Below are 13,659 nucleotides of genomic sequence, written 5' to 3'. Positions count from 1 at the left end.
ACCTCGCATACCCATCCAAAACACCATTGTGGGAGTGTAATCTAAGTGAATGGGATTTCTCTACTAGCCAGTGGCGTATAGCGATGCTATCTCTCTGTCTGTCTGTCTTTGTGTCTGTGCTGCTGCTGCCCACACCGTCTCTGAGGTATTGGCCTGTTTAGCCCCAGAGCAGAGACATAGTCAGCCCTGCTCTATGGTACTCCCTAATGCGTTCATATATCTTCCATAGCTGTGTGTGTGCATTCGTATTTACATATATGTTTAATCTGTCTGCTTTGTAGGACAGGCTACCGATGCTACTGTAAACTCTGTGTTTTCCCTATCATTATGGATTAAACCACCATCAATATACATATGGATTAAACCACCATCAATATACATATGGATTAAACCACCATCAATATACATATGGATTAAACCACCATCAATATACATATGGATTAAACCACCATCAATATAAAATTGGATTAAACCACCTTCAATATAAAATTGGATTAAACCACCTTCAATATAAAATTGGATTAAACCACCTTCAATATAAAATTGGATTAAACCACCTTCAATATACATATGGATTAAACCACCTTCAATATAAAATTGGGAAAAAAGGGAAAAAAGTATTTGATCCCCTGCTGATTTTGTACGTTTGCCCACTGACAAAGAAATGATCAGTCTATCATTTTAATGGTAGGTTTATTTGAACAGTGAGAGACAGAATAACAACAACAGAAATCCAGAAAAACGCATGTCAAAAATGTTATAAATTGATTAGCATTTTAATGAGGGAAATAAGTATGGTACAGTAGTACCAGATCAATAACATCATAGTGTTATGTGAGGCAGTATGGTACAGTAGTACCAGATCAATAACATCATAGTGTTATGTGAGGCAGTATGGTACAGTAGTACCAGATCAATAACATCATAGTGTTATGTGAGGCAGTATGGTACAGTAGTACCAGATCAATAACATCATAGTGTTATGTGAGGCAGTATGGTACAGTAGTACCAGATCAACAACATCATAGTGTTATGTGAGGCAGTATGGTACAGTAGTACCAGATCAATAACATCATAGTGTTATGTGAGGCAGTATGGTACAGTAGTACCAGATCAATAACATCATAGTGTTATGTGAGGCAGTATGGTACAGTAGTACCAGATCAATAACATCATAGTGTTATGTGAGGCAGTATGGTACAGTAGTACCAGATCAATAACATCATAGTGTTATGTGAGGCAGTATGGTACAGTAGTACCAGATCAATAACATCATAGGGTTATGTGAGGCAGTATGGTACAGTAGTACCAGATCAATAACATCATAGTGTTATGTGAGGCAGTATGGTACAGTAGTACCAGATCAATAACATCATAGTGTTATGTGAGGCAGTATGGTACAGTAGTACCAGATCAATAACATCATAGTGTTATGTGAGGCAGTATGGTACAGTAGTACCAGATCAATAACATCATAGTGTTATGTGAGGCAGTATGGTACAGTAGTACCAGATCAATAACATCATAGTGTTATGTGAGGCAGTATGGTACAGTAGTACCAGATCAATAACATCATAGTGTTATGTGAGGCAGTATGGTACAGTAGTACCAGATCAATAACATCATAGTGTTATGTGAGGCAGTATGGTACAGTAGTACCAGATCAATAACATCATAGTGTTATGTGAGGCAGTATGGTACAGTAGTACCAGATCAATAACATCATAGTGTTATGTGAGGCAGTATGGTACAGTAGTACCAGATCAATAACATCATAGTGTTATGTGAGGCAGTATGGTACAGTAGTACCAGATCAATAACATCATAGTGTTATGTGAGGCAGTATGGTACAGTAGTACCAGATCAATAACATCATAGTGTTATGTGAGGCAGTATGGTACAGTAGTACCAGATCAATAACATCATAGTGTTATGTGAGGCAGTATGGTACAGTAGTACCAGATCAATAACATCATAGTGTTATGTGAGGCAGTATGGTACAGTAGTACCAGATCAATAACATCATAGGGTTATGTGAGGCAGTATGGTACAGTAGTACCAGATCAATAACATCATAGTGTTATGTGAGGCAGTATGGTACAGTAGTACCAGATCAATAACATCATAGTGTTATGTGAGGCAGTATGGTACAGTAGTATCAGATCAATAACATCATAGTGTTATGTGAGGCAGTATGGTACAGTAGTACCAGATCAACAACATCATAGTGTTATATGAGGCAGTATGGTACAGTAGTACCAGATCAATAACATCATAGTGTTATGTGAGGCAGTATGGTACAGTAGTACCAGATCAATAACATCATAGTGTTGATTCCTTCCCTCTCCACCCCCTCCCCTTTGGTCTGACCTCTCTGACCTCTGTCTTTCAGAGGGATTGGGATAACACAGAACATTCTCATGGGCATTGAACAATGAAGTCATCTCCTCCCCTGTTTAGGCAGTACTATGAGATGCTGTACAACGCTGCAGATGAGCTGCTCAACCTGGTGGTGGACCAGGGCGTTCGCTACACAGAGCTGGAGTACATCCACGCCCTCAGCCTGCTGCAGAGGAGCCAGACGGGCGTGGGAGACCTGAGCACGCAGAACGTCCGGCTGCAGCGCCTCAAGGAGATCATCTGCGAGCAGGCAGCCTTCAAGCAGGCCACCAAGGACAAGAAGATCACTACTGTTTGAGAGGGGGGACATTGGGAGGCTGTTGTTGGCAATGGTCTGTTTGCATTAGTGTCCAGTGTTTCTCAACCTCCTGTCTGGAAAAGGGTTTAGATTAAAGCTAGTATTTTAGAGCTGACCTAGCAGTGTCAGCTAACCATCTGAGGGACTGGTCAGCACCTCCACAGGGACTGGTGATACACTGGGTTTGTTAAAGTCCTGAGTCTTCATTAGATCCTATGGCAGACCGTAATAACCATGTACTATGTTTTGGGGGTTGAGATAATGCTGGTAGGCTGTACATTGAGTAGTTACTGATTTAAGGTTTGAACTTAGTTACCAATATGCATCTGTTGTTGTAACTCATCTGCTTATTCACTGGCAAGAATGCAGCCAGTTCCTCAAGAAATCACAACACACACACACACACACACACACACACACACACACACACACACACACACACACACACTCCAACTTAAAAAATGGCTCCCTTCAATCATCCCATATGTGGTCAGCCCTAGTCTCACCTGTGGAGAATGGGGGAATTTTATGAGTCTGGCTTTGGGGCCTTTCTCATCTCATTGTCTTATTACATCTAACTGCTGCTCTCAATTACAGCACTACCTCCAGCTCTCCCTCGTGGGCCTGCTGACTGTGTCTGCAATACCAGATGCCAGATTAGACTGTCTAGATTATCACTTCTCTCCTCCTGCTTGTGGCCATTTTGTGGCCATTCTTCTTCCCCAAGGACAAAGAAAGGAATTGGTTCCCCACCTCAGCTGTGGTTCACTCAATTTTTCTCTCACTTTTAGAATAATGTAGATTGGATATAATGTAACTATAGCCGATTCTGATTATAGTATTTGCCACTGTCCTGAAAAAATGCATTAACTGTGCTGCAGCGTTGAGGTGTGCATGTGTGCTAGGGGATGGGGGGGCCAATGTATCCAGTACAATTGGAGTGTGTATATAGTCCAACACTCAAGGTCTTGAACTTAATAGGGATGTAATTGCAAATCACTACTCCCCTTCCTACCACTAGAACTGCTAAAACTTCTGCTAAAACTATTCTAAAGTGAATACACTTGCAAGGAGTTACAAATCATTCCTTCCCCTCCATCCCCTCAGTATATTTAGTTAATTAACTCAGAGGAAAAGTACTTAACAAGAGCAGGGGAGGGAGGAAAGAGAACAGGGGAGAGTTGTGGCAGTGCTGCTCACCAGAACCCAGCGGAACCATCCATCATAATGACATGTAGGCTGGGATCAATATGAGCCTTGTGGTTGCCGGAGGGATTGCCTAGTGCCATAGGAACAGTTTTACTCAGCACACTCAAGACACACACACACACACGTACACACACACAATAAACACATACTATATTACACACACACTATGGAGGTCTCTATGGCTTGCAGTACTCTGCACAAGTGAGGAGGTTGTTTCTGCTGATTCTGTGAACAAGGGAACACTCCATCTGGATTTAAATGACCTGGTATATCTGACCCCTATACACACATTTTAAGTAATGGGGCCAACTTATTGTAAACATCAAGATCTACAAATATATTTCACTTCTGTTTTTTAAATGCATTTCTTTATTTGTTTGTTTACTAAGGCATGACCTTTTGCACATCTACTGTGTGTTCGTTTTTTCACCTACATCTGATGATAATGTAGGCTAATGAGTCACGGTGTGATTTAAGGATTTATTTGATCCTTTCTCCATTGTCTGTTAAAAGTCCCTTTCAGACCAAAGCCTTGAATATCAATCCTTCTACACTGAATTAAAGAAAGATGATTTGCCAATGTGTACACTGATCTTGCTGAAATAAAACGTCAAAATTCCCCTGTGTATATAAGCAGTTTGTGTGTTTTTGTACAATGAAAAGTGCCAGTTTCCTACCTTGTGTAGTCAAGGGACTAGTTTCTTCCATTGATGAAGAGGAATTGATGAATGCCATACAGAAGGAAACACTACCCAAACAACATGGTCTGTCTATGCGCTGTTGCACCGTATAATTCATCATCTTTTCACATTGACACAAACTGACTTTGTCCGATGATGTCATTTTAGATAGACGTATCCAAAATATACACTGTCAGGAATTGAGCTCAGCTGCCAGATCTGATGGGATGCCAGAAGAAGGCTTTTTTATAGAATGATCAAGACCAGTTGAAAGATGTCTGATGCACAAAGCACACTACTTGAACTCTAGTATGTCAAGCTTTTTTCTGCATTTAGGTGAGCATGATTGAGGTTTCAACATGGTGATTAGTGTAAAGTTATTATATGATGGAATGGATAATATTTGTCTCAGCACACTAAAATGAAAATGCATGAATATATTACTTTTTCCAGACGGTAGAACCTGGGAACCATGGTTTGAAAGCTGTTTATGAACTGTTGGAAAGTCAATGAATCAAAAACGCCATATCCCACAGTTCAATTCACCTACTGACACTTCGTCATCGTTACTAAGCAACAGAGAGAACGCTATCCGCTCCAGCTGAGCCAACTTTCAAAATAGCCACCTACCTAGGCTAATTAGTAAGTAAAAATATCCCCAACGTATTCTCGTGCAGAACAATTTAATCCAAAATATCTTATACATCAACATTTTACACTTTCCAAAATATCGGGAAGCAAACAACGCCCCAGTATTCCTCTGTGTCACCCACTTGCTATCCTCATGAGTCAGTGACACAGGAGACCACTGATGCGCAACCATTTCCTGCTGCGGTTCATCAGCCGTGTGCAGACACGTTTTCAACCTCCGAGGAGGAGAAGGAGGAGAAGACAATGGAGGTAAGGGAGGAAGCTAGGGATAACAGCTAAATTAAGAAAGATGCTAGCTGCTTTAGTCAGATGGGCCATGAGGCTTGGAGAATAACACACGCAGTTTCTGTTAATTACTTTGAGGATGCAAGCAACTTCTCTCTTTCTCTCTCTTGCCACTCAGTTTCATAATAACAACAGAAGTTTGGTGCATAAAAACAATGCATTGTCAATGCATGACTTGTTCTATTGTGTACTGCAAAAAAATGTCATGTAGCTATGTCTCATACAGAAGAACGATGGTGTGTTGACTGAAGAGGAAGTATCCAGCTGTTTATCCAACCTGGGACACTCTGCCACTGGACTAGAGCAGGTCTACCAGTTCCTCTCTGTGCCTGTAAGAACACACACAACACACACACTTCAGGTTGATAGTGTAACCCCATAAATCGCTGATAATATGCTTTACAAGAGTAACTGTTTACCATCAGACTATACGCAGAAGAGTATCTAACAAAGCTGTTTACTTTCCATTTGTGTTGTATTTCTTTCCTTGTTTTGTTTTCTATGTCATGTGGAATTCAATTTCGGAATATGTCTCCATCCAGGGTCGAAATCTGAATAATGTTTCCATCCTATGCAATTATGTCCACCTTCAAAAGCTAGAACTTCCTTACAACAAAATAAAAGGTGTGTGTGTCTCATATTAACAAATGCACTGTTATGATTCTAATTAGTGATATAGAAAATGTAGCTTGGTTAGCCTAATTAATTAAGCAATGGTTCATTTCTCATCGGTGCCCTTGTAACTTCTTCTGGTCTGTATAATAACAGTTGTGCGTCAGGTGTTGCCATCTCTCCCACTCTGCTCACCCGTCTCCTAATGTTTGTTGACTGGTAGATTTATCCTGTGTAAGCCACATGCCGTATCTCATCATCCTGGATGCCTCCCACAACCAACTCACCGACTTCTTTGGATTCCAGCCGCCCAAGAACCTCAAGGTGGGACCTTCAGCAGACAGGATAAGACAACGGTTGATTTGTGGCTTGGGGTTTCTTGAAGCCTATAGTCCCAGAAGATGGGTTCCAATCATCATAGACCATTTATACTGTAGTGTCATACCATATGCTTACTAAGTATTACCTACCCTGGAATGACAAGGAACTTACCAGGGTTGACTTCTTCTTATTGTTTATCAGTGAGTTATACAGTACTAGTAGAATTGATCATACTATACATGCATTTGGTTGTTTATTTTCATATTTCTTCATTGCAAAAAGCATTTAAAGATTGGTCCACTTGATTCATTATTCATGTTTGTTGTATTCTGCAGGAGGTTAACTTTTCCCATAACCAGATGTCAGTGATGACACATTTGTCTGCCTATTCGTCTTTGAGTAAACTGAATCTGGACTGTATCCTTTAAAAAGTATTTACACACACACACACACACACACACACACACACACACACACGTCAAGTTCTTATCTAGACCACTTCCTCATTGTATACCATTCTTAACGTGTGCCCGGACAAGACAACTGTTTCAGTGAGATCGGTGGTCTGCTGCATTGTGCCAGCCTCACACACCTCAGCCTGGCACACAACAAGATCTCCTGTATCAGTGGCCTGGACAAGCTGCCAATCAAAGACCTCTGTCTGGTAGGTCCTAACTCCTCCTCCTGCCTCTTGAATTATTCAATTTCTAACACTTTTCATGTGTGTTATATATGGAGATGTTACTTTACATGAATAATTACATTGCGTGTGTGTTTGTTGAATCATTTGATTCTTAGAGATAATATTTTACCATGCGTTATGCTCATTAATGAATATGCCCATCCGGTTGTATAGACGCAGCTCTCCAAGCACATCAGTACTGTGGTTAGTGGTTGGTCTTGTGCTTGATTGAATATGTCCTACAGACCAGGACACAACTGTTTTCCTGTGAATCAGTTGTTTTCTGTTTTCACCTTGATGTCCCGACCTGGTGTCTACATTCTTCCATTATGTCATGGCTTTTCTAAAAGGTTATCCCCCCAGTATGGTGCCAGTTATGCTACACACAATATTTGAGCACTTCTTTCTCTTCAAACATGATGACAGCAGGTGGTGTATTTTTAACTCTCCCCCCGTCTCATATTTAAACCACAGACATAATTGAGCTTCAGCTTTTCAAAGACACACAGACATGGGCTCCAGTGTGAGAGCCGCCATATGGCTGTGCCAGCGGGCCTCCAGACCCTTGCCTCTCCCTCTCTGACGGATGCTGGTGTCCTTTATCAAAGTGATTCCTCATCGTCAGCAAGATGCAGCCGTGTCCCCTGTCCGCTTCCACCCTCCCCTCTGGGACCAGCTGCCGGCGGTGTGAGCAGGCCTGGACCCTGTTCAACCCCCCCTCTGTTATTCCCTCACCCCTCCATAGCATCCCAGCCGCTGTCTCCATCTCCCCTCCCCTCTCGGCCCTCTCCTGCCCAGCCCCGCTCCCTAACAGCGTGCTACCTGTCAGCCAGCCTCCTCTCTCAGCCCATCACACCCTGGCCTCGAGAGCTTCCAGGGCTCCACGCGGTCACCGTCCCCCGCTGTCGGCAGCCCTCTGCCAGGTAGGCTAGCGGAGGAGGGCAGGCATGGGGACCGCGGGGGCTGGATCCTGAATGACAGCCCACGCAGGGGGAAGGTGGGGATGGGTAGTTACAGAGCAGGAGGGATGGTGGGTTCTAGAGGAGAGGAGGGATGGTCTGTAGTGCTTTTGGCATGCCCACACCAGTGTCTGGCCAGCTGTTCACCTGTCACTCCTCCCCTGTCAGCCCAGACCATTGGAGCTGGCCTGTCAATCATACACACGTCTCAGGGAGAAGTTTTAAACTCCTTACAGATGGGGAAGGGAACACTCAATGTTAACTTTGATAGTGAGGGTGGGGTGTGTGTGTGTGTGTGTGTGTGTGTGTGTGTGTGTGTGTGTGTGTGTGTGTGTGTGTGTGTGTGTGTGTGTGTGTGTGTGTGTGTGTGTGTGTGTGTGTGTGTGTGTGTGTGTGTGTGCGCGCGTGTGACATGGGCATGTGTATGTGTGTGTGTAGGAGGAGGGAGAGTTGTGTGTGCATGCGTGTGAGCTTGTATGAGTTCATTCAAATGTGTGTGTGTATTTGTCCACACGGTATTCATATTCCCAGTGTTTGTCATGTATCATGTCCTCTCTATCCAGAGGGGGAATCAGATTGAGAAGATAGAGAATGTGGAGACTCTGAGAACCCTGCAGGTCCTGGATCTGTCTCTGAACCGGATCACCAGTCTGTCAGGCCTGCAGAATCTCCATCTGCTGGGCTCCATCAACCTGGAGAGTAACCTGGTGAGACACAGTCCATTCCTTAATGTCCTGCTCTCTTCTCAACCTGGAGAGTAACCTGGTGAGACACAGTCCATTCCTTAATGTCCTGCTCTCTTCTCAACCTGGAGAGTAACCTGGTGAGACACAGTCCATTCCTTAATGTCCTGCTCTCTTGTCAACCTGGAGAGTAACCTGGTGAGACACAGTCCATTCCTTAATGTCCTGCTCTCTTGTCAACCTGGAGAGTAACCTGGTGAGACACAGTCCATTCCTTAATGTCCTGCTCTCTTGTCAACCTGGAGAGTAACCTGGTGAGACACAGTCCATTCCTTAATGTCCTGCTCTCTTGTCAACCTGGAGAGTAACCTGGTGAGACACAGTCCATTCCTTAATGTCCTGCTCTCTTGTCAACCTGGAGAGTAACCTGGTGAGACACAGTCCATTCCTTAATGTCCTGCTCTCTTCTCAACCTGGAGAGTAACCTGGTGAGACACAGTCCATTCCTTAATGTCCTGCTCTCTTGTCAACCTGGAGAGTAACCTGGTGAGACACAGTCCATTCCTTAATGTCCTGCTCTCTTCTCAACCTGGAGAGTAACCTGGTGAGACACAGTCCATTCCTTAATGTCCTGCTCTCTTGTCAACCTGGAGAGTAACCTGGTGAGACACAGTCCATTCCTTAATGTCCTGCTCTCTTGTCAACCTGGAGAGTAACCTGGTGAGACACAGTCCATTCCTTAATGTCCTGCTCTCTTGTCAACCTGGAGAGTAACCTGGTGAGACACAGTCCATTCCTTAATGTCCTGCTCTCTTGTCAACCTGGAGAGTAACCTGGTGAGACACAGTCCATTCCTTAATGTCCTGCTCTCTTCTCAACCTGGAGAGTAACCTGGTGAGACACAGTCCATTCCTTAATGTCCTGCTCTCTTCTCAACCTGGAGAGTAACCTGGTGAGACACAGTCCATTCCTTAATGTCCTGCTCTCTTGTCAACCTGGAGAGTAACCTGGTGAGACACAGTCCATTCCTTAATGTCCTGCTCTCTTCTCAACCTGGAGAGTAACCTGGTGAGACACAGTCCATTCCTTAATGTCCTGCTCTCTTGTCAACCTGGAGAGTAACCTGGTGAGACACAGTCCATTCCTTAATGTCCTGCTCTCTTCTCAACCTGGAGAGTAACCTGGTGAGACACAGTCCATTCCTTAATGTCCTGCTCTCTTGTCAACCTGGAGAGTAACCTGGTGAGACACAGTCCATTCCTTAATGTCCTGCTCTCTTCTCAACCTGGAGAGTAACCTGGTGAGACACAGTCCATTCCTTAATGTCCTGCTCTCTTGTCAACCTGGAGAGTAACCTGGTGAGACACAGTCCATTCCTTAATGTCCTGCTCTCTTGTCAACCTGGAGAGTAACCTGGTGAGACACAGTCCATTCCTTAATGTCCTGCTCTCTTGTCAACCTGGAGAGTAACCTGGTGAGACACAGTCCATTCCTTAATGTCCTGCTCTCTTCTCAACCTGGAGAGTAACCTGGTGAGACACAGTCCATTCCTTAATGTCCTGCTCTCTTGTCAACCTGGAGAGTAACCTGGTGAGACACAGTCCATTCCTTAATGTCCTGCTCTCTTCTCAACCTGGAGAGTAACCTGGTGAGACACAGTCCATTCCTTAATGTCCTGCTCTCTTGTCAACCTGGAGAGTAACCTGGTGAGACACAGTCCATTCCTTAATGTCCTGCTCTCTTCTCAACCTGGAGAGTAACCTGGTGAGACACAGTCCATTCCTTAATGTCCTGCTCTCTTGTCAACCTGGAGAGTAACCTGGTGAGACACAGTCCATTCCTTAATGTCCTGCTCTTGTCTCTGCCACTGTCTGCATGGTACCAATGACCAGTATCATCACTAAACCACCTAGTGACTGTATACCAGGAGCTGAGTGATAAAGCTATTCCACTGCATCAACTGATAGATTGGCTGTGGTATTAAATGTAGTTTTGTGTATGATAGTTTTTAAAGGATGTATTCTTAATCCAAGCATCTGATCTTTTTGTGTATGATATATTGTTCTCAGATCAGTGAAATCAAGGAGGCCACACACATCCATGACCTGTGCCTGCTCCGGGAGCTGAATCTGCAGAGAAACCCAGTCCAGGTAGCTGCACTGCACCTACACCCACAACACATCACTAAACTAACAAGTTAGCTCCCTAATGCTGTCTGCTTCCTCTGTACTGACAATAGACATGTCCATGAAAATGCTGCTTCTTTCACTGTCTTTTCAACCCCAGGAGCAACTGGACTATAGACTGGCAGTGATCTTCCTCCTTCAACACCTGACTGGCCTGGACCAGGAGAAAGTGACAGTAGAGGAGAAGGCAGGTTGGATGTATGAGATGGTTGTCAGTGACGGGCTAGTAGACTGGTGCTGGCCAGCCGGCTAGTAGACTGGCGCTGGCCAGCCGGCTAGTAGACTGGCGCTGGCCAGCCGGGCTAGTAGACTGGCACTGACAGCCGGGCTAGTATACTGGCGCTGGCCAGCCGGCTAGTAGACTGGTGCTGGCCAGCCGGCTAGTAGACTGGCGCTGGCCAGCCGGGCTAGTAGACTGGCGCTGGCCAGCCGGCTAGTAGAATGGCACTGACAGCCGGGCTAGTAGACTGGCGCTGGCCAGCCGGCTAGTAGACTTGCGCTGGCCAGCCGGGCTAGTAGACTGGCACTGACAGCCGGGCTTGTAGACTGGCACTGACAGCCGGGCTAGTATACTGGCGCTGGCCAGCCGGCTAGTAGACCACAATCGATACTAGCCTACAGTAGGTCCAAAATCTGCTAGGTGAAGATGGAAAAGACAACATTTCTCCTGCATCTCGTGCTAGCTTGGTAATGTTTTTCTAGATGTCCATTTTAAAACAGTGGGCATCTGTCAGGATCTGTAGAGGTTTTATAATATAGGTCAATGATACATTTGAAGTCGGAAGTTTACATACACTTAGGCTGGAGTCATTAAAACTCATTTTTCAACCACTCCACAAATTTCTTGTTAACAAAATATAATTTTGGCAAGTCGGTTAGGACATCTACTTATGTGCATGACACAAGTAATTTTTCCAACAATTGTTTCCAGATTATTTCACTTATAATTCACTGTATCACAATTCCAGTGGGTCAGAAGTTTACATACACTAAGTTGACTGTGCCTTTAAACTGCGTGGAAAATTCCAGGAAATGATGTCATGGCTTTAGAAGCTTTTGTCAATTGGAGCTGTACCTGTGGATGTATTTCAAGGCCTACCTTCAAACTCAGTGCCTCTTTGCTTGACATCATGGGAAAATCAAAAGAAATCAGCCAAGACCTCAGAAAAAAAATTGTAGACCTCCACAAGTCTGATTCATCCTTGGGAGCAATTTCCAAATGCCTGAAGGTACCATGTTCATCTGTACAAACAATAGTACGCAGGTATAAACACCATGGGACCATGCAACCGTCATACCGCTCAGGAAGGAGACGCGTTTTGCCTCCTAGAGATGAACGTACTTTGGTGCGAAAAGTGCAAATCAATCCCAGAACAACAGCAAAGGACCTTGTGTAGATGCTGGAGGAAACAGGTACAAAAGTATCTATATCCACAGTAAAACGAGTCCTATATCGACATAACCTGAAAGGCCGCTCAGCAAGGAAGAAGCCACTGCTCCAAAACCGCCATGAAGAAAAAGCCAGACTACGGTTTGCAACTGCACATGGGGACAAACATCTTACTTTTTGTAGAAATGTCCTCTAGAACTGTTTGGCCATAATGACCATCGTTATGTTAGGAGGAAAAAGGGGGAGGCTTCCAAGCTGAAGTACACCATCCCAACCGTGAAGCATGGGGGTGGCAGCATCATGTTGTGTGCGTGCTTTGCTGCAGGAGGGACTGGTGCACTTCACAAAATAGATGGCATCATGAGGGAGGAAAATTATGTGGATATATTGAAGCAACATCTCAAGACATCAGTCAGGAAGTTAAAGCTTGGTCGCAAGTGGGTCTTCCAAATGGATAATGACCCCGAGCATACTTCCAAAGTTGTGGCAAATGGCTTAAGGATAACAAAGTCACAAAGGCCTGACCTCAATCCTATAGAAAATGTGTAGGCAGAACTGAAAAAGCGTGTGCGAGCAAGGAGACCTACAAACCTGACTCAGTTACACCAGCTCAGTCAGGTGGAATGGACCAAAATTCACCCAACTTATTGTGGAAAGCTTGTGGAAGGCTACCCGAAACGTTTGATCCAAGTTAAACAATGTAAAGGCAATGCTACCAGATACTAATTGAGTGTATGTAAACTTCTGACCGACTGGGGTTGTGATGAAAGAAATAAAGCTGAAATAAATCATTCTCTCTACTATTATTCTGACATTTCACATTCTTAAAATAATGTGGTGATCCTAACTGACCTAAGACAGGGAATTTTTACTAGGATTAAGTGTCAGGAATTGTGAAAAACTGAGTTTAAATGTATTTGGATAAGGTGTATGTAAACTTCTGACTTCAACTGTACATACATTACTTCTAGATAAAACTGACTTGAAATAAGATATTTATCAGTAATGTGAAATATGAACGTCTCCTCTGTGTTTTCCAGGTGTCTGCTGTGAACATTGTAACATATGAACGTCTCCTCTGTGTTCTCCAGGTGTCTGCTGTGAACATTGTTACATATGAACGGCTCCTCTGTGTTTTCCAGGTGTCTGCTGTGAACATTGTTACATATGAACATCTCCTCTGTGTTCCCCAGGTGTCTGCTGTGAACATTGTTACATATGAACATCTCCTCTGTGTTCCCCAGGTGTCTGCTGTGAACATTGTTACATATGAACATCTCCTCTGTGTTCCCCAGGTGTCTGC

The 13,659-nt window shown here is 44.0% G+C and overlaps 2 protein-coding genes across 2 annotated transcripts in view; both read left to right on the top strand.

Moving 5' to 3' along the window:
- LOC106609610 (exocyst complex component 4) overlaps positions 1-2,959 on the top strand; it is an 816,839-nt gene extending 813,880 nt beyond the window's left edge. The window contains exon 18 of the mRNA XM_045700059.1: positions 2,461-2,959. Within this exon, the coding sequence (XP_045556015.1) occupies positions 2,461-2,698 (238 nt within the window). The 3' untranslated portion in view covers positions 2,699-2,959. The remainder of the gene's footprint in view (positions 1-2,460) is intronic.
- Positions 2,960-5,180: 2,221 nt separating this feature from the next.
- Positions 5,181-13,659, top strand: part of lrguk (leucine-rich repeats and guanylate kinase domain containing) — a 60,793-nt gene continuing 52,314 nt past the window's right edge. The window contains exons 1-9 of the mRNA XM_045700057.1: positions 5,181-5,487; positions 5,750-5,854; positions 6,066-6,147; positions 6,359-6,459; positions 6,792-6,873; positions 6,996-7,120; positions 8,661-8,804; positions 10,850-10,930; positions 11,067-11,153. Coding sequence (XP_045556013.1) covers positions 5,482-5,487; positions 5,750-5,854; positions 6,066-6,147; positions 6,359-6,459; positions 6,792-6,873; positions 6,996-7,120; positions 8,661-8,804; positions 10,850-10,930; positions 11,067-11,153 — 813 coding nt within the window. The 5' untranslated portion in view covers positions 5,181-5,481. The remainder of the gene's footprint in view (positions 5,488-5,749; positions 5,855-6,065; positions 6,148-6,358; positions 6,460-6,791; positions 6,874-6,995; positions 7,121-8,660; positions 8,805-10,849; positions 10,931-11,066; positions 11,154-13,659) is intronic.

The sequence above is a fragment of the Salmo salar genome, chromosome ssa17 (genome assembly GCF_905237065.1).
Source record: "Salmo salar chromosome ssa17, Ssal_v3.1, whole genome shotgun sequence".
In the NCBI taxonomy this organism is placed as follows: Eukaryota; Metazoa; Chordata; class Actinopteri; order Salmoniformes; family Salmonidae; genus Salmo; species Salmo salar.
The sequence above is the reverse complement of the archived record's forward strand: the minus strand, read 5'-3'. Positions and strand labels throughout refer to the sequence as shown.